The sequence below is a fragment of the Salvelinus fontinalis genome, chromosome 4 (assembly GCF_029448725.1).
Source record: "Salvelinus fontinalis isolate EN_2023a chromosome 4, ASM2944872v1, whole genome shotgun sequence".
Classification (NCBI taxonomy): Eukaryota; Metazoa; Chordata; class Actinopteri; order Salmoniformes; family Salmonidae; genus Salvelinus; species Salvelinus fontinalis.
This window is the reverse complement of record NC_074668.1, coordinates 41,525,309-41,545,590: the sequence shown is the minus strand read 5'-3', so window position 1 is coordinate 41,545,590 and position 20,282 is coordinate 41,525,309. Positions and strand designations below refer to the sequence as shown.

Sequence of the window (20,282 nt, the reverse complement as noted above, 5' to 3'; positions counted from 1 at the left end):
CTACCCCTATGATCAGATGTGAAAGCTGTTGGCAGTGTGTGACGGGAAAGGGAACTGGCCTCATCCAATGTTTAGTGTTGTGTTTTCCGTAAGCGCCAGCTGACAGTCAAATAACTGACTACTAACTCAAATCAAATGTCACCAAATGTGATTTTGTATGGCAAAAAAATTGCGGGTGGCAAGTCATAGCACCTCCATAGATGGCTACTTTTTCATTACACTGGCTATTTCAGATTTTCAGGAACACACCAATTCTACCTGATTTATGCACAGCAGCCATTTTGTACCATATGGCTTACTACACAGCGCTTAAATGTCTAGTTTGTATGTGTGTGTTTGGGCTTGTAGCGTGCATCTCTACAACCTCAAAGAGTGTGTCTCTTTGAGCACTTGGAGTCCATTTACAAGTGGGGCCTATAATGCGATGAAGGGGTTGAGGGCCAACTCCTTTCCCTGTGTGTGTGTGTGTGTGTGTGTGTGTGTGTGTGTGTGTGTGTGTGTGTATGTGTATGTGTATGTGTGTGTGTGTGTGTGTGTGTGTGTGTGTGTGTGTGTGTGTGTGTGTGTGTGTGTGTGTGTGTGTGTGTGTGTGTGTGTGTGTGTGTGTAAAAGCCTTGCTATGCAGGGAATAGCAGTAGTGATCTAGGCAGTTAAACCGCTATGTCTGGTATCCTTCAACACAATGGCACTTTACTGCCTCAACGTTCACTACATTCTACATTATTCAATTCTATTCAAATGGGCTTTATTGGCGTTGGAAACATATTTACATTGCCTAAGCAAGTAAAAAAAACGAAACAACAACGACAAATAACAACTAAATGAATTCAACAAAACAAACATTACATACACAAAAAGTTTCAAGAGAAACAATGTTTAAAATATTCGATTATTAGCGGTTCAAAATGTATTATAAACTGGGTGGTTCGAGCCCTGAATGCTGATTGGCTGACAGGCGTGGTACACCACGGGTATGACAAAACATTTATTTTTAGTGCTCTAATTACGTTGGTGACCGGTTTATAATATGTACCATGTATCACAATGTACCACGGCTAAGGGCTGTATCCAGGCACTCCGCGTTGCGTCGTGCGTAAGAACAACCCTTAGCCGTGGTATATTGGCCATAATACCCCACCTCCTCGGGCCATATTGCTTAATTATAAACTGGGTTGTTTGAGCCACGAATGCTGATTGGCTGAAAGACATGGTAAATTAGACAAAACTTTTGAATTATGTTGGTAACCAGTTTATAATAGCAATAAGGCACCTCGGGGGTTTGTGATATATGGCCAATATACCACGGCTGTCTGTCACTCTATCTGACTCTCTCTGTTTCTCTCTCCTCTCCCTCCCAGTGTTCTTCACTGGTTGCCCTTTTCTTGTGGCAACATGTTACAAATCTTGCTGCTTTGATGGCACGTTGTGGTATTTCACCCAATAGATATGGGAGTTTATAAAAATTGGATTTGTTTTTTAATTCTTTGTGGGTCTGTGTAATCTGAGCGAAATATGTGTCTCTAATATGGTCATACATTTGGTAGGAGGTTAGGAAGTGCAGCTCAGTTTCTACCTCATTTTGTGGGCAGTGTGCACATAGCCTGACTTCTCTTGAGAGCCAGGTCTGCCTACGGCGGCCTCTCTCAATAGCAAGGCTCTGCTCACTGAGTCTGTACATAGTCAAAGCTTTCCTTAAATTGAGGGTCAGTCACAGCAATCAGGTATTCTGTGGGGTCTGGTCCCAGGACCAGCTTGCTTAGGGGACTCTTCTCCAGGTTCATCTCTCTGTAGGTGATGGCTTTGTTGTGGAAGGTTTGGGAATCGCTTCCTTTTAGGTGTTTGTAGAATTTAACGTCTTTTTTCTGGATTTTGATCATTAGTGGGTGTCGGCCTAAATCTGCTCTGCGTGCATTATTTGGTGTTTTATGTTGTACACAGAGGATATTTTTTGCAGAATTCTGTACGCAGTCTCAATTTGGTGTTTGTCCCATTTAGTGAATTCTTGGTTGGTGAGCAGGCCCCAGACCTCACAACCCTAAAGGGCAATGGGTTCTATAACTGATTCAAGTATTTTTAACCAGATCCTAATTGTTATGTCAAATTTTATGTTCCTTTTGATGGTGTAGAAGGCCCTTCTTGCCTTGTCTCTCAGATCGTTCATAGCTTTGTGGAAGTTACCTGTGGTGCTGATGTTTAGGCCGAGGTATGTATAATTTTTTTGTGTGCTCTGGAGCAATGGTGTCTGGATGGAATTTGTATTTATGGTCCTGGCAACTGGACCTTTTTTGGAACACCATTTTTTTTGTCTTACTGAGATTTACTGTCAGGGCCCAGGTCTGACAGAATATGTGCAGAAGATCTAGGTGCTGCTGTAGGCCCTCCTTGGTTGGGGACAGAAGCACCAGATCATCAGCAAACAGTAGACATTTGACTTCAGATTCTAGTAGGGTGCTGCAGACTGTTCTAGTGCCTTTGCCAATTCATTGATATATATATGTTGAAGAGGGTGGGGCTCAAACGGCATCCCTGTCTCACCCCACGGCCATGTGGAAAGAAAAGTGTTTTTTTTGTGCCAATTTTAACAGCACACAATTTTAACTGTTTGTGTACATAGATTTTATAATGTTGTATGTTTTTCCCCCAACACCACTTTCTATCAATTTGATTTCCATGCCAAATTGACTCAAAAGCTTTTTTGAAATCAACAAAGCATGAGAAGAATTTGTTTTGGTTTCTTTCTTTGTAAATTAGGGTGTGCAGGGTGAATATATGGTCTGTTGTATGGTAATTTGGTAAAAAGCCAATTTGACAATTGCTCAGTACTTTGTTTTCACTGAGGAAATGTACGAGTCTGCTGTTAACAGCCTAGTGGTAGCCTAGTGGTTGAGCGTTGGACTTGTAACCAAAACGTTGCAAAATTGAATCCTCGAGCTGACAAGGTAAAAATCAGTCGTTCTGCCCCTGAACAAGGCAGTTAACCCACTGTTCCTAGGCCATCATTTAAAATAAGAATTGGTTCTTAGCTGACTTGCCTAGTTAAATAAAGGTAACATTTTCCCAAGGTTGGTGTTGACTCATATCCCACGGTAGTTATTGGGGTCAAATTTGGAGGGAACAGTTCTTGTTACAAATATTAGGGAATATGCCAGAGCTGAGGAGGATGTTAAAGAGTTTAAGTATAGCCAATTGGAATTTGTGGTCTGTATTTTTTATAATTTCTTTTAGGACACCATCAACACCACAGGCCTTTTTGGGTTGGAGGGTTTGTATTTTGTCCTGTGGTATATTCTGTGTAATTGGAGAAAGTCAGTTCTGGTAGTTTATAATAGTTGATTCTAAGATTTGTATTTGATCATATATATGTTTTTGCTGTTTGTTCTTTGTCATCGAGCCAACACGATTTGAGAAGTGGTTTATCCATGCATCTCTGTTTTATGATAGATAACTATTTGCGTTGTTGTTTGTTTAGTGTGTTCCAATTTTCCCAGAAGTGGTTAGATTCTATGGATTCTTCAATTACATTGAGCTGATTGCTGACGTGCTGTTCCTTCTTTTCCCTTCGTGTATTTCTGTATTGTTTTAGTGATTCACCATAGTGAAGGCGTAGGCTCAGGTTTTCTGGGTCTCTATGTTTTTGGTAGGATAGGTTTCTCAAATTTTTTTCTTAGGTTTTAAATTTCTTCATCAAACCATTTGTCATTGTTGTTAATTTTCTTAGGTTGTCTGTTGTCATTTTTTTGATTTGATAGGATTCTCTCTCACTCTCTCTCTGTACACACTGTAGTATTTGATTACACACTTCTGTCTCAGATCTGTCAGTCACACAGCTAGCCTCTCTCTTTTCTGACTCTACCCCCCCCTCTCTCTACTCTCATCTTTCTCCTCCCTCCCTCTCTCCGCCTTATTATCATTCTCACCGTCTCTGTGATTCAAAGTTGAATAGTGGCTTGGGTGAAAGCTTTAATAAGGTTAAGTGCTGTGTGTGTATGTGTGTGTGTGTGTGTGTGTGTGTGTGTCTATGTGCGTGTGTGTCTATGTGTGTGTGTGCGTGCATGCGTGCCTTCATGTATACGTCTGTTTGTGTGCGTGCTTTGCGTGTACGCTTTGCGTGTGTGTGTGGGGGCGCACGAGATTGACTTAGTCCTGTGGGATGCTCTCAACACTGCTTTTTTTAATGAGGGGATTTTTCCTCTCCTCCACCTTCTGTTCTTCTTCTCCCCCCTCTTTCTCTTTCTTCCTCTCACCCCCCCCCCTCCTTTCTATCATTCTCCAAAGTCAAACCGAGAGTTTCCGTCAGAAAGAAACAAGTGATCTTACTCCCCCCCCTTCTTTCTTTCTCCCTCTCCTCCCTCCCCTGCTCTCTCCTCCCTCTCCTTCCCCCTCTCCTACCTCCCCTTCCCTCTCTTGCTCTCCCTCTCTCTCTTGCCCTCTGCTCAACATTCCTTTTTTTCTCCTGTTCAATCTCTCTCTCTCTTTCTTTCTCTCACTGGTTCACTCACTCCTCTCCTTTTTCGTTCAGTGGCTGTGTGAAGGGAGAGCTGTACGGACACAGACTCGGCTGGTGGAAGAAGTCAAAGCGGAGGTAAGGACACATCTCCCCCTCTCCCCCCCCCCCCCTTTCTCTCTCTCTCTCTTTCCCTCTATCTATTGCTCTCTTTCGTCCCGTCTTTCTTTTCGCCTGCTTTTGAGGAGCTCACAGAGATTTGGAGTTGTTTCCTCAGCTGTTTGAAGTACATTCTCACTCTCTCTCCCTCTCAGCTCAGTTTATGCTCCCTCTCTCTGTTGCAGCCTTTCTCACTCTCCTTCTCTCACTCTCTCACTCTCTATCGCCGTCTTTCTCCGCGCATACATCTGTTGCGAAAGTGGGGAAGCACTGTCTTTTTATTTGTCCGTATCTTACAGGCAGAGCATTCCTTACTGACGGAAAGACGAAATAACAGACCTGACCAAAAAATGTGCGTGTGTATATGTGTGTGTGTGTCTGTGTGCGCATGCAATATGAGCTATTGATAGATGAAGCTGTATTTAGTCTGCTTGTCTACGGCGTTTTGGTAATATAGCCATGATCACACTCTGTAGGGACTGTTATTGTCGTGGCAAGGACGTCTCGCTGTCTGTCTCTACCTTCACCGCTTGACTCGCTGTTGGGGCTTGCGTGCGAGCAGCCGTGTGTGTGTGTCTATACAGGGCTCCAGTCCAGACTCACATATTCCCCCGGTGGCACTGGTGCCACTAACTTTTCCAGTGGATGGCACCAGCCCATGATTTGGTGGCACACAGATATTGTTTTTCACGGCGTCACACAATCAAATGGATTTCGATCATCGTCTTATAAAGTCATTATAAAGTATACAATGTTTTGATTAAGAAGTGTAATAGGTGTGATTCAATAAATACGTTGTTACTCCAACATGGCCAAGAGCGAATGCGTGATTGCAAATATTTTGATTTGCAACCTAATCCAGTGATTGTCGTGAATTTTTGGTTTACAATGAACTTTTGTTATATTTTACTGTATAAATAGGGCTCCAGAATTGTCCATTTTTTTTTGTTCAATAGAAATGAACTTGCTTTCATTTTTATGGGCACTAATATTATATATAGGCCTTATTCAGTTGGCGCTAATTCACCACATGAGGAAGTGGAAACTCGAAAGACATTAGCTCGATCGCTAACTCTAAATATAACACCTACTGCTAGTCGACGTGTATTAATCTAACAGTAAATGTAAGAATTGCAATGAGGCCTAGTTCACCCGCGATGGCCGATGCGCAATGTCGCGCACTCTGTGTTTCAAAGCCATATCACATATCTTGATTGTAAAAAAAGTGTGCTTTGAGATCAATGATGATCATTGAGAAATAAAGACGATACCTACAGAAAGCTGAGACCCTCCTCTCTTTAATATGGATAACTAGTTGCTTCCAAAATGGTTTTGTTTTTGCATTTTGAAATGTTATACAATCACGAGGGGCTACACGAGGGGGGAGAGAGTGTGAGAGACTTGCTCATTACAGCAGCCAGCCCCAATGGAGCAGGCGGGCACAGTGGCAGGGCGGACCATTTTATTACAGGAATCATGAGGATAATGCACTTTGCTGTTAAACAAAATCCTGTTTTTTTTTCTGCCCCAAAAATATGGCGTTTTAATTCATGGTGACCAGGTAGAATGTGCAGCTCGCACAGCCAAGTTAAAGGGTCCCAAAATGCATCTAAATGATCGCCCTGCAAGCCCTGCAATGAGTGTGTGTGCGAGACAGTGTAAGCAATGGAATGTGTGCCGAAAGTCTGTTTATACTGTAGTTACTTACTCGTATTAGATGTGTGCTGTTTTTGCCCTGACCTCTCTCTCTCTCTCTCTCTCTCTCTCTCTCTCTCTCTCTCTCTCTCTCTCTCTCTCTCTCTCTCTCTCTCTCTCTCTCTCGCTCTCTCTCTCTCTCTCTCTCTCTCTCTCTCTCTCTCTCTCTCTCTCTCTCTCGCTCTCTCTCTCTCTCTCTCTCTCTGTTTTTCTCCTTCCATCCCTCTGTGCCCTTCCCTCCCTCCCTCTCTCTCACTTTCCCTTTCTCTCCCTCTCTCTTTATCCTCTATCTCGTTCTCTCCCTCCCCCTTGCCATCTCTCGTCATTTCTCCTTCTCTCCTCTCTCATCCCTCTCTCCCTCCCTCTCCAGGTAGCAAAATGGATTGGTCTCAGTCCGAGCGTTGGAAAAGGCAGAAAGCGGAAGAAAGCAGGACTGAAGGTGAACTTCAAAGAGGTACGAGCCCTCTTTGGCCCGAGTGACGCTTCAAATAGACCTCTATCTCATGCGCTCATGGCCTCAGTGTGTCTTTCACTGACTCAGAGCCTCCAAGTGCTCTCTCTCGCTCTCTCCCTCTCTCCCTAGGCCTCCCTATGCTTGTCCTTCTCTCTCTAGTATGTTTGGAGCCGTGTTAAGGTGTAGAGTCATGCAGCACTTCACGTCTGTGTAATTTCCATTGTGTCCTGGTGTATAGCATTAACATGTCATGCTCCAAACTGCCTCTCTCCAAGTGTGTTTGCAATTCACACACACACACAGACACACACACAGACACACACAGAGACACACACACACACCTGTATCACTAATGAGCAAGCACCAATCTACAGTATAATCCACAGAGGTCTAGGAACCTTTTGCCTGTATAATACTGCCTGGGATAATGAACCTCCTGGCTTAGCTGCTACTGAGCGTTTTAACTGGAGGCTTTAGCATGTACTTATCACTCGCAAAGGATTCGGTGGATACAATCCTTTTGACAGGGAGTTTTTCGCAAACCATTCATGCATTAACAGTATCTGACCTGCGATGAATGTAAGTGAAAAGTTATTATGGCACCTGTTTCGTTCTTCAGTGTGGAATACATGTCGTTTTGTCTATTAGAATACATGTCGTTTTGTCTATTAGAATACATGTCGTTTTGTCTATTAGAATACATGTCGTTTTGTCTATTAGAATACATGTCGTTTTGAATATTGGTATCTGGGACCTTCTCATGTTAGATATTTCACGTTAACTGAACTTGAGTCAAACTCCTAAACCTTGCAAGAGTCTTGTTTCTGTGCAACAGCCCTCCTCCAGTAACAGCCTGTGTAGCAGCTTCCCCACCACCTCATCTTGCAGGTTGGCATATTTATGGCCTCTGAGGGGGCAAGCAGACACACACACACACACACACACACACACACACACACACACACACACACACACACACACACACACACACACACACACACACACACACACACACACACACACACACACACACACAAAGGGGCAGCGAAAGGGCCTCTTCCTGTGGGAGGGAGAGTACGGAAATCAGACCCATGAAAGAATAGCCAATTACTGTCCGCTTGGCCACGCACAATAGCCTGGGAGAGAGGGAGGGAGGGGAGGTGGGGGGCGTTCAGTGTTTGAAGTTACGCCATAAAAGCCATCCTGAAAGGAAACACGAGGTGACCCAATCCACCTCGGCCCACCCCACCTCTCACCACCTCCCTCCCTATGCCTCTCCCCTACTGCCCATCATCCCATCATCCCTCTCTCTCTCTCTTTGTTTCTGTGTACAGAGGGAGGGCCTGGATGGGCCAGGTGTATTTTATATTACTCCTTCAAACGCGCCTGCCGCATCCCCCCCCCTCTCTTCCCCCATCTGCCTGTCACAGGTCTATAAATCACCAAGCAGACCGACGAGGGGAGAGGGGGAGGAGGGGAAAGGTAGAAGAGAAAGCAGGAAGTGAAGAGCACAGGGGAAGAGAAGGGACGAAAGATGGGGGAGAGGGTGGACAAGAGCGAAGAGAGAGGTGAAGGGATAAAGAAGAGAGGAGAGGAGAAGACAGAGAGGAAAGAAGGGATGAGAGAGGGTTGCAAAATTCCAGTAACATTCCCAAAATTCCCAGATTTTCTAGAATTCTTAGTTGGCAGATTCCCAAAATCAGGAGGGATAAGCAGGATATCAGGAATCCAACCAGGATTTCTGGAAAATCTGGGAAGTTACTAGAATCTTGCAACCGAGAGAGAAGTACCTGGAGAGAGTAGAGTAAGAGTAGAAAATAAGGAGAAAAGATTTGACTATAAGAGAGAAGAGAAAAGATGACGACAAATATGAAAAAGGATGAGACAAGAGAATCGACAGAACATGATGAGAAGAGAAGAATGGAGAGAGGAAGAGAAGACCAGTCCAGACTGGCCAAAGGCATCGGGAATGAGACAGAGCCAGTGTAGCGTTTAGCACTAATGACATCATAGATGATTAGAGGTCTAGACACACACACACACACACACACACACACACACACACACACACACAAAGTCACAGTGTATAGAGACTCAGACACCCCCCACAGAGAGAGGCCTGAGATCAGGGTCACTTTAATAGAGCCAGACTTTATTACCTCCTTCCCTTCATCGCTTTTATGTACCGTGTGTGTGTGTGTGTGTGTGTGTGTGTGTGTGTGTGTGTGTGTGTGTGTGTGTGTGTGTGTGTGTGTGTGTGTGTGTGTGTGTGTGTGTGTGTGTGTGTGTGTGTGTGTGTGTGTGTGTGTGTGTGTGTGTGTACGTATATGGTGTTGTGTGTGTACATATGTGTCCTTGTATGTGTGGGTGTGCACATGATTTTATGTCTGTGGCTGTGCGCATACGTATACAGTATGTGTGTATGTATGTGGGTGTATCAAGGGTCTGCTAAAGGATATTAGTCATGCTCTTGTGGTAATGGGCCTCATTTTGCTCTCATTTTCATCTGTGGTTGGTGTAATGAGAGGGTCTCTCTGCCCCTGCTAATCAGCTCAGGAAACCCTGTAGGGGAAGGCAGTCTGGCACCGGCGGGCAACAGCTTCTTTGGCAAACATCCCAGTCACTAACCTTTCCATCCAACCTTTTAATGTGAGTATAGATGGATAGATTATAATCACCAAGTCCTTGATTAGTGAAATCAGGTGTGTGAAAGTTGGGCTAGAACAAAAGCCTTCATACCAAGAATTGGGCTGTTCTGTTTCGCTTGTCTGTGGTAAATCTTCTTGCTGTACACTGCTTGGGAATGTTCCAGAGACTGAGGGAAAATGGGGGAAATGAGTCTCCAACACAATATCAACTCATTCACACCTAGGTGACGACCTGTCCTATATAACACACACCACCGTTTACAGATTGCCATAGCAACAGGCGCTATGCATATCGGCCCCCTCCCTCTGCTGCCTCCTGAAGTCAAGTCAACAGTGACTGTACGTACCACTTCTTACATTTACACTTTGGTCATTTAGCAGACGCTCTTATCCAGAGCGACTTATAGGATCTTAAATATACGTATTGCTTAAATATAGCATGGTTCCAGTATGGCTATAGGAAATAATGATACCAAATAATGGCAATAGGAAAAAATAAATATATCACTACAGTATCTACAGCAATCATTTGGACTACAAAAATATGAAATACTTAGGATGCCTAATAAGTGACAACAAACAAAAAATATATAAAGATAACTTCAATCGATTACTCAACAATATGAAAGCAGATCTAAGTAAATTGAATAATCTTCCCATAAATCTTACAGGTAGAATAAACCTCTTTAGAATGGCATGGCAGCCAAAGTTTTTCTATTTATTTTTGGTAATACCAATAACCCCACTGAGGACATTCTTTAAAAAAGTATAATTGGTAATAACAGACTTTATACTGTATGGGCAAATAAAATTCATAGATAAAAAAACCTCGCTACCCAAGGCTTTTACTTGCAACATATAGTTAAATACACTAAAGAGGAACAATGGGTACATATTTAAGATCCCCAGAATCTAAAGCTAAGAAAATTAACAACACAATAACAATATGGAAGAAAATGGAACATATTCTACATAAACCAATATCACTTCCTAAAAGCACAACCTGGTGGAACAATCCTTGGATTCCACATGGACAATTAAAGGCATAGTAACTATAAATGACTTGGTAACAGGAAATACATTTATTTCCAAGACGAGGGAGATGATGATGATTTCCATGATGTTTTTGTGATAGGGAAGATATCAAAATCTTGCAGAGAGCATATCCAACTGACAATCTCTTAGAAAAAAAGATTAACTATTGGAACCAAGACATGAAAAGAATTGATGTTGGCACAAGATGGAGGGAAAGTTGGAGCATAACTAACGAAATTACAGTTAACGAAAATGTACGCTTAATCCAGTAAGGTCTGGGTTCCTTGTAAGGATCCGACGGCTAGTGGGTAATCCGCCTCTACCATCAGTCCTATTAACCAACGTGCAATCGTTGGATAATAAAATGAACGGGACATTAAAAACTGTAATATCTTATGTTTCACCGAGTCATGGCTGAACAACGACATGGATAACATACTGGGTTTTCGGTGCATCGACAAGATATAAAAGACAAGGGGTGGTGGTCTGTGTTTATTTGTAAATAACAGCTGGTGCAGGAAATCTAATATTAAGGAAGTCTCAAGGTTTTGCTCGCCTGAGGTAGAGTATCTCATGATAAGCTGTAGACCACCGTATTTATCAAGAGAGTTTTCATTATATTTTTCGTAGCTGTCTATTTACCACTACAAACCGATGCTGGCACTAAGACCCCACTCAACGAGCTGTATAAGGCCATAAGCAAACAAGAAAATGTTCATCAATGGCCTGGCTCCCCCTCCACTCAGTATTTTTGTTAAACAGAAAACCCAAACATATGGCAGCAGATCCACAAGGTCTGCCATGAGAGGTGACTGTATAGTTCCCTCAAGAAAAAGCACCTTTAGTAAATCCGCTTTCTCTGCGAGAGCTTCCCATGTCTGGAATACACTGCCATCAGACACACATAACTGCACCACCTATCACACTTTCACAAAAAACATGAAGACATGGCTAAAGGCCAATCAGATTTGTGAACATAATCCCTAGCTGTGTATTTCCGCTTTCCATGCTGTCTGTTGTCTGTAGCTTGTGAGGTGTGGAAACACTTTGTTGCTTTTATGGATTTTGTCTTGTTGCTTTTTGTTCTATGTTGCTCTGTCTGTATGCTATGTCTTGCTTGTTCTATGTTGCTCTGCGTGTGCTCACTGCTCAATGATTGTCTATATTGTAATTGTTTTTAACAACGTGCCCAGGGACTGCGGTTGAAAATTAGCCGGCTGGCTAAAACCGACACTTTTACTGAAACGTTGATTAATGTGCACTGTCCATGTAAAAATAAAATAAACTCAAAGGTTAACTCAATCCAGAGACGACACTCCTAGTGGCCGGGGACTTTAATGCAGGGAAACTTAAATCCGTTTTAAAAAACCTTTAGACCACCTTTACAAAGCTCTCCCTCGCCCTCCATTTGGCAAATCTGACCATAATTGTATCCTCCTGATTCCTGGTTACAAGCAAAAACTAAAGCAGGAAGCACCAGTGGCTCGCTCAATACGGATGTGGTGAGATGACGCAGATGCTAAGCTACAGGACTGTTTTGCTAGCACAGACAGGAATGTGTTCCAGGATTCTTCCGATGGCGTTGAGGAGTTTACCACATCAGTCACTGGCTTCATCAATAAGTGCATCGATGATGTCGTCCCCACAGTGACCGTACGTACATACCCCTACCAGAAGCCATGGATTACAGGCAACATCCACACTGAGCTAAAGGCTAGAGCTGCCGCTTTCAAGGAGCAGGACTCTTTTAAGAAATCCTGCTATTTCCTTCCAATGAACCATCAAACAGGCAAAGCATCAATACAGGACTAAGATTGAATTGTACTACACCGGCTCCGACGCTCGTCGGATGTGGCAGGGCTTGCAAACTATTACGGACTAAAAAGAGAGGCACAGCTGTGAGCTGCCCAGTAACACGAGCCTACCAGATTAGCTAAATTACTTCTATGCTCGCTTCGAGGCAAGCAACACAAAGAATGCATGAGAGCATCAGCTGTTCCGGACAACTGTGTGATCATGCTCTCCGTAGCCGATGTGAGTAAGACCTTTAAACAGGTCAACATTCACAAGGCCGCAGAGCCAGATGGATTATCAGGACGTGTACTCTGAGCATGCACTGATCAACTGGCAAGTGTCTTCACTGACATTTTCAACCTTTCCCTGTCCGAATCTGTAATACCAACATGTTTTAAGCAGACCACCATAGTCCCTGTGCCCAAGAACATTAAGATAACCTGCCTAAATGACTACCGACCCGTAGCACTCACGTCCGTAGCCATGAAGTTCTTTGAAAGGCTGGTAATGGCTCACATCAATACTATTATTCCAGAAACCCTAGACCCACACCAATTTGCATCCCACCCCAACAGATCCACAGATGATGCAATCTCTATTGCACTACACACTGCTCTTTCCCACCTGGACAAAAGGAACACTTATGTGAGAGTGCTATTCACTGACTACAGCTCAGCGTTCAATACCATAGTGCCCTCAAAGCTCATCACTAAAGTAAGGACCCTGGGACTAAACACCTCCCTCTGAAACTGGATCCTGGACTTCCTGACGGGGTGTCCCCAGGTAGTAAGGGTAGGTAACAACACATCTGCCAAGGTGATCCTAAACACGGGGCCCCTTAGGGGTGCGTGCTCAGTCCTCTCTGTTCACCCATGACTGCACAGCCAAGCACGACTCCAACACCATCATTAAGTTTGCCGACGACACAACAGTGGTAGGCCTGATCACAGACAACGATGAGACAGCCTATAGGGAGGAGGTCAGACACCTGTCAGTGTGGTGCCAGGATAACAATCTCTCCATCAACGTGGTCAAGACAAAGGAGATGATTGTGGAATACAGGAAAAGGAGGACCGAGCACGCCCCCATTCTCATCGACGGGGCTGTAGTGGAGCAGGTTGAGAGCTTTAAGTTCCTTGATCACCAACAAATTAACATGGTCCAAACACACCAAGACAGTTGTGAAGAGTGCACAACAACGCCTATTCCCCCTCAGGAGACTGAAAGGGTGTGGCATGGGTCCTCAGATCCTTAAAAAGTTCTACAGCTGCGCCATCGAGAGCATCCTGACTGGTTGCATCACTGCCTGGTATGGCAACTGCTCGGCTTTCCTACAGCAAATCACTACAGAGGGCAGTGCGTACGGCCCAGTACATCACTGGGGCCAAGCTTCCTGCCATCCAGGACCTCTATACCAGACAGTGTATGAGGAAGGCCCTAAAAATTGCCAAAGACTCCAGCCACCCTAGTCATGGACTGTTCTCTCTGCTTCCGCACGGCAGGCGTTACCGGAGCGCCAAGTCTAGGTCCAAAAGGCTTCTTAACAGCTTCTACCCCCAAGCCATAAGACTCCTGAACAGCTAATCAAATGGCTACCCAGACTATTTGCATTGTTAGGCCCTAAAGCTTAGGCTTAGGCTACTTACTAACAGCAGATACAAATAATGAAAGATAACCTCAATGTAGTGGCCTATAGATATGAATTGCACAATAGTTATACCTTTTTGGATTATTGGTACATTGTTTACTCTTTATTCAACCCGCCCGCCACCCAACTGCCCTTCATCCACACAGTATTTCATGACCCGCCCCGCAGATATAACCGCGGAGACTGCGGCTTATGAGTTAACCAGCGCATCACTATTTTGTGTGTGCTCCATTAGTCTAACAGTGCTGTCTGGTTCTGATTCGTCTCAGCATCAGGCAGTGCAGAAGCCGACTAAAGAATGTGCGGTCTGCTGCTAGGTCCAGCTAGGACCCCTATCCTGGCTAGACTCCTCTGATGAAAGACACTACGACGTCTGCTGGACCTGCAACACTACACACACACAGTTTGGTGGATATCAGTTAAAAGTCTATTGTGTGACTTGAACAATATAGCTCAGAAGTGCGTCTTTTAATTGCACACAGTACTAGGGTAGCTCTACCATCCATGTGCATGTCTGAAAGACGACAACCCAATCTATTACTGACATGTTGGCCCCTGCATTACCAGACACTGGGTTATCAGCCTGGTCTCTGAGGTAAAGAATGAAAGATTTACAACTCTAAAGTAATTTAATGGCGTGAATTATGCCCCAACCTGGTCTGAGGTTGGTAGACATGATCATGGTATGTCTAACTCTGTGATCCCATGTTTGCGTGCCCGATCCATGTGCACCCAGTATTCCTCAGACCGTACCGTGACCCACCTGAACAGAGCATTTGAAGGGTTATGGTTAGGAGGGGTGAAGGGGATGGGACACCACCATGGAGTCATGTGCTTTCTATTATACACATACACACAACCACAGGAGAGTGGATTACTGCATTCCACAAAACACGCCAGAGGGAAAGATTCCTCTCAGCTTGAGAGAGAGAGAGAGAGTGAGCGAGGGAGTGAGCGAGAGAGTGAGCGAGAGAGTGAGAGAGAGAGTGAGAGAGAGAGTGAGAGAGAGAGTGAGAGAGAGAGTGAGTGAGAGAGAGAGAGTGAGAGCGAGAGTGAGAGAGACAGAGAGAGAGAGAGAGTGAGAGAGACAGAGAGAGAGAGTGAGAGAGAGTGAGAGAGAGAGAAACATCTCCTTCCATTGTAAGTGTAGTGAAATATACCCTCATCAAACATATTAGCAGTATGCACAAAGCTGTAGGTGACAGAAGTCTCTCTCCTCTCCTCTTAGTTGACTCTTTCCATTGTAGCAGTGGCCCGGTCCATTGACTAGAGGATACTGTTGCATGGGGGGGCCGAGAGGCTTCCCTAATGTTAAAACAACGTCCGTTTCACTCATCTCTCATATATAAAACACTTCACCCCAATAAGAATCTGTTGATTTAGCATTACACGTTTGGCTAGGAATCTCTTGAGCGTGTGTGTACGTGTGCCTCAATGGCACACTTGTGTCAGGCCTGGCCTTATAAACCATAAATCAATCCAATGCTGATTTATTGAGTCAGTTTACTCACACTCTCACACACACACACACACACACACACTAAACTGTAAAGACGCAGGTTTTATTTGAACTGCGTAGACGTATGCTTTATGTAAGCTGGTAATTGGTATAGCACCTTCCTCTTTATCACACTCCAGAGTCTGGCCTTTAAAAAGTAGGGCCTATCATTACTGGAATGTTATTTACAGGAAAGTAAAAGGGATGTGTGCAAAAGGCATACTATGTATCACTGTTTGTGAAATTAAAGGTACAGTGTTTTATAGTACGGACAGACTGTCAGAGATAGTGAGATTGAAAGGAAAGTATTGATCTAGACAGAGAGTGGAAAATATCCAGAGAGAGAAAGAGACGGAAAGATAGAACGAAAGATAGAGGTACCTGTCTGTGGTGTATTTGTCTCATTTATCACTCAGCAGTAGGTCTGGTTTTGGGGGGGGCATTTGAAGCTCACTACCTGTCTCATCACTCCACAGGAGACGTGTGTGCGTGTGTGCGCGCATGTGTGTGTATGTATCTATGACTCCCTGTAGTGATGTGTGCCCATCCTGACATGTCATTTAACGTCTGGCAGTCGCTCAGTATAATGCCACTTTGTGCTTTATGACTCTCCCAGGAATACACACACACACACACACACACACACACACACACACACACACACACACACACACACACACACACACACACAAACCCACACATACACTGAGGTAACATCTGTGTCTATTCAACAGCTCACTCACAAGAGTTCACATTGGATTTATACCAAACACCAATTTGACACATAGGTAATTGTATAGGACAGAGGTTGGTTGGGTAAATTACATTGTGTGTTTTGAGTCATGCTCCCGTTAAAGCAGCCAGTCTTCTGTTGGAATCTGAATCAATACTTTTACATAAAACCTAAAGGGGTGATTCAGGCATCACCTCATTCATAGGCTTTCATGGGGTACAGTATGTAGTGTGTGTCTGTGTGCATGTGTGACTGGGGTGGACTGAGTGCTAAAACATGTCTGTGCTGCTAATGATTGAGGAGCTCACGGGACCCTCAGAATGCCCTGACGTAATTAGCCTCCTCAACCCTCTCACACACGCACACACACACCACAGGGTAGGGCTTAATTCAGAATTTAGTTTAGAATTCTTGAAACAGGATACAGGAATTAAAGGAAATACAATGGAATTAAGTGAAATTAAATGAAATTCAAACGCCTTCTATTCTATATTAGGTGTAGTCTATACAAATATCTGTTTTGTACATAAAACATCAAAAATGACATTAAATACATGCATATCAAATATTGTTGAAACAATAGATTTTCAGGATACACTGTTAAACTTAATGATTACACTTTAGTCATTTAGCAGACACTTTTATCCAGAGTGACTTACAGGAGCAATTAAGGTTAAGTGCTTTGCTGAAGAGCACATTGATAGATTTTTCACCTAGTTGGCTCGTAGATTTGAACCAGCGACTTTTTGGTTACTGGCCCGACACTCTTAACCGCAAGGCTATCCACTGCCCCAAGGAAAACAAAACCTGTATGCGAATATTCAAAGTTATTATATTTCATTAATCACTTAAATTTAGTTCAATATGGGGGAAATACTACATTTCCCAGAATGCATTAGTTTAACCCTCAGGTGAACCCTGAGCCATTCAAAAAGAAGCCAAACAAATTAAATGGTTGATGGAAATATAATTGGCTATTCTCAAAAGAGTATATGAACATTGTTTCCAGAGAAAAGGGATATATTATTTGGTATGTGGAAGGGTGATCTGTCAGATTCAATGAAATTCATGTTCTATAACTGAGTGGAATATATTTTAATTGCACTCAATTCTACTTCCTGTGGTGTGTGGCCAATTTAATTCTAATTTTAAAAAAAATTCAATTTTTTTTTGTCTTTTCTAAAATTCTGAATTGAGCCCCACTCTGATATACTTAAGTGATAATGCCAGAGAAGCCGGTGTTTGGAGGATATAGTTGCACAGGTGTGTTCGTCTCGGGCCGGGCAAACCATGCCAATATATCCTCCAAACACCGGCTTCAAGGACATTATCACTTTTATACAACGGGTTACCAACGTATTCAAACAATGATTGACATATTTTCATTAAAAAAATATTATTTTGATGAATGTATTCATACTATTTCATCCTTACACGAGATATAGTCCCGACACAAATCTAGGGTTGCTACCCAAGCCGGCTGGTCGTTCGTTCTATTGGTTCGGTTGCCAGAGACGCGACCCAGTCGTTTAGTCTTTTTGTTCTGTAGCTATGGACGCGACCCAGTCGCTCGTTCTAAATGTTCCATTGCCATACTGGCTGGCAACGTTCTTATCCCTTGTTTCTAGCTAGCCAACTGTGGCTAACTTACAGTCACGTCAAACGGTGCAGACAGAATAACAACAGTAGCTGCATTTCTTTAAGCTGTTTTCGAGTGACATTTCTTTGGATACATAACAATGAGCTAATGAGGCATGATTTCTCCTGGCATAGAAAATGTGCTCTCTCGTTAGGCCACGGTTGTTCAGAGGAGCTAGCCAACGACACAGCTAACACAATAACTTTAAACTGAAGCTGGAATGACTGCAAACTAGCTGCACTTAGTTTCGTTTGGCCTTTTTTCAATGACTTTTCTTTGTTTATGCCCATAAAAATGATGCCATTTGATTCATGATTTCGACTGGGGGAGAAACGCTGCCTGTCTCTCTCTCGTCCCGAATCCCGACACGTTCATTACTATGGGACAGTTTATGATCGAATTTGAATATTGAAACAATGTTGCAATTGTCGGAGAGACAGACAGCAAGGTTTATACAATTCTCCGCTGTTGAAAACGAGATGTTAGTCTAAAAAAATAGCAGAGATCAAGTTTTGTAACTTCCCTGCCTGGGCTGATGAGACAGTGGATTACGCAGTCAGATGGAACAGAGTAAATATGCATTTTAAGCTCATAGCTTTAGCCGGTGGTAACTTGTGGAATAGACACCGGCTGGAATGCGGTTTTAACCAATCCGCATCCAGGATTAGACCCACCAGTTGTATAAACACACACACACACACACACACACACACACACACACACACACACACACACACACACACACACACACACAGAGTAATGAGGGCTTTATGTTACTGGGTTCATAGACGCCAGGGATTATGCTTCCCGCACATTAATCCAATAACTACATATCTTTGAGATCTGAGTGTGTGTATCTGTGTGCGCATGTGCTGGCACTCGGGCAGTCTAACTCGGGCAGTCTAACTCGGGCAGTCTAACTCGGGCAGTCTAACTCGGGCAGTCTAACTCGGGCAGTCTAACTCGGGCAGTCTAACTCGGGCAGTCTAACTCGGGCAGTCTAACTCGGGCAGTCTAACTCGGGCAGTCTAACTCGGGCAGTCTAACTCGGGCAGTCTAACTCGGGCAGTCTAACTCGGGCAGTCTAACTCGGGCAGTCTAACTCGGGCAGTCTAACTCGGGCAGTCTAACTCGGGCAGTCTAACTCGGGCAGTCTAACTCGGGCAGTCTAACTCGGGCAGTCTAACTCGGGCAGTCTAACTCGGGCAGTCTAACTCGGGCAGTCTAACTCGGGCAGTCTAACTCGGGCAGTCTAACTCGGGCAGTCTAACTCGGGCAGTCTAACTCGGGCAGTCTAACTCGGGCAGTCTAACTCGGGCAGTCTAACTCGGGCAGTCTAACTCGGGCAGTCTAACTCGGGCAGTCTAACTCGGGCAGTCTAACTCGGGCAGTCTAACTCGGGCAGTCTAACTCGGGCAGTCTAACTCGGGCAGTCTAACTCGGGCAGTCTAACTCGGGCAGTCTAACTCGGGCAGTCTAACTCGGGCAGTCTAACTCGGGCAGTCTAACTCGGGCAGTCTAACTCGGGCAGTCTAACTCGGGCAGTCTAACTCGGGCAGTCTAACTCGGGCAGTCTAACTCGGGCAGTCTAACTCGGGCAGTCTAACTCGGGCAGTCTAACTCAGGGAACTTTGATGGAGGTGGAGGCCACAAAATCTGAACTCATCATGGGGGACTGCAGTGGTTCGCGGGTCTGCTTACTCACATCCATACGCACACATGCAGTCAGTGCCGACCCTAGCCTTTTGGGGGCCCTAAGCAAAATGTAAAGTTTTACAGTTCATTTCCTGCAATTCTACCCATTTTGCCAAGTGGCATAGAGAAAATGTTGCAGTTTTCAAGCAAGTTTGCTGCAAATCTACAAATTTTGCCATGGGGCAGAGATAAAATTGAGCAATTTTATAACAAACTTCATGCAATTCTACTGCTTTTTGCCAAAGGGTAGAGTGAAATGTTTGCAGTTTTGAATATGATATCTGAGTGAGAGTGACTACCAAAATCAATGGGGGCCCCCCGGTCGGTAATTCAACCATGATTACTACAAGTTTAGATAGCTGGACGCAATGCTAACTTACAATCTCAAATGTTTTTTGCTGACATGGGCTATTGAGTGACTCTCTGTGACTTACATAATACGAGATAAACTGTTGATGCTCAACCACATTTTGAAATTGTGCCTTGTGAATTCAACTATTTCGATGCGGGATGGGCGTGAGCCGCAAGCTCTGGCTCTCCGAGGGTCACGTGTTCAATCCCACTGCTTTTTTCTCTCTCTTCTTTTTTTTACCCTATCCCAAACCTTAACCCTTAACTTACCATTTAGAATGAATGCCTAAACTTAACTGTCAAGTTATTTCTGTTGTAACCCTATCCCAGACTTAACCGTCGAAATTTGACGTTTGGAGAAACTTCAAAATGTAACGTTTGGAGAAACAGTGAACAAACGTCGGAATCTGAAGTCAAACAGGTAAAACTGTGAGATCTTGTTGATATAGCAGGGCCCATATGGTTCTGGTCAAAAGTAGTGCGCTATAA

General features: G+C 44.0%; 1 protein-coding gene across 3 annotated transcripts in view; it reads left to right on the top strand.

The window, feature by feature from the left end:
• The window catches only part of aopep (aminopeptidase O (putative)), a 116,886-nt gene that overhangs the window by 69,657 nt on the left and 26,947 nt on the right, over nucleotides 1-20,282 (top strand). For 2 of the 3 annotated variants that reach the window (XM_055920188.1, XM_055920190.1), the window contains 2 exons: nucleotides 4,520-4,582; nucleotides 6,669-6,752. In XM_055920188.1, coding sequence (XP_055776163.1) covers nucleotides 4,520-4,582; nucleotides 6,669-6,752 — 147 coding nt within the window. Of the gene's footprint in view, nucleotides 1-4,519; nucleotides 4,583-4,902; nucleotides 4,956-6,668; nucleotides 6,755-20,282 lie in introns of those variants that run through there. The other variant, XM_055920189.1, reaches the window with a different exon arrangement.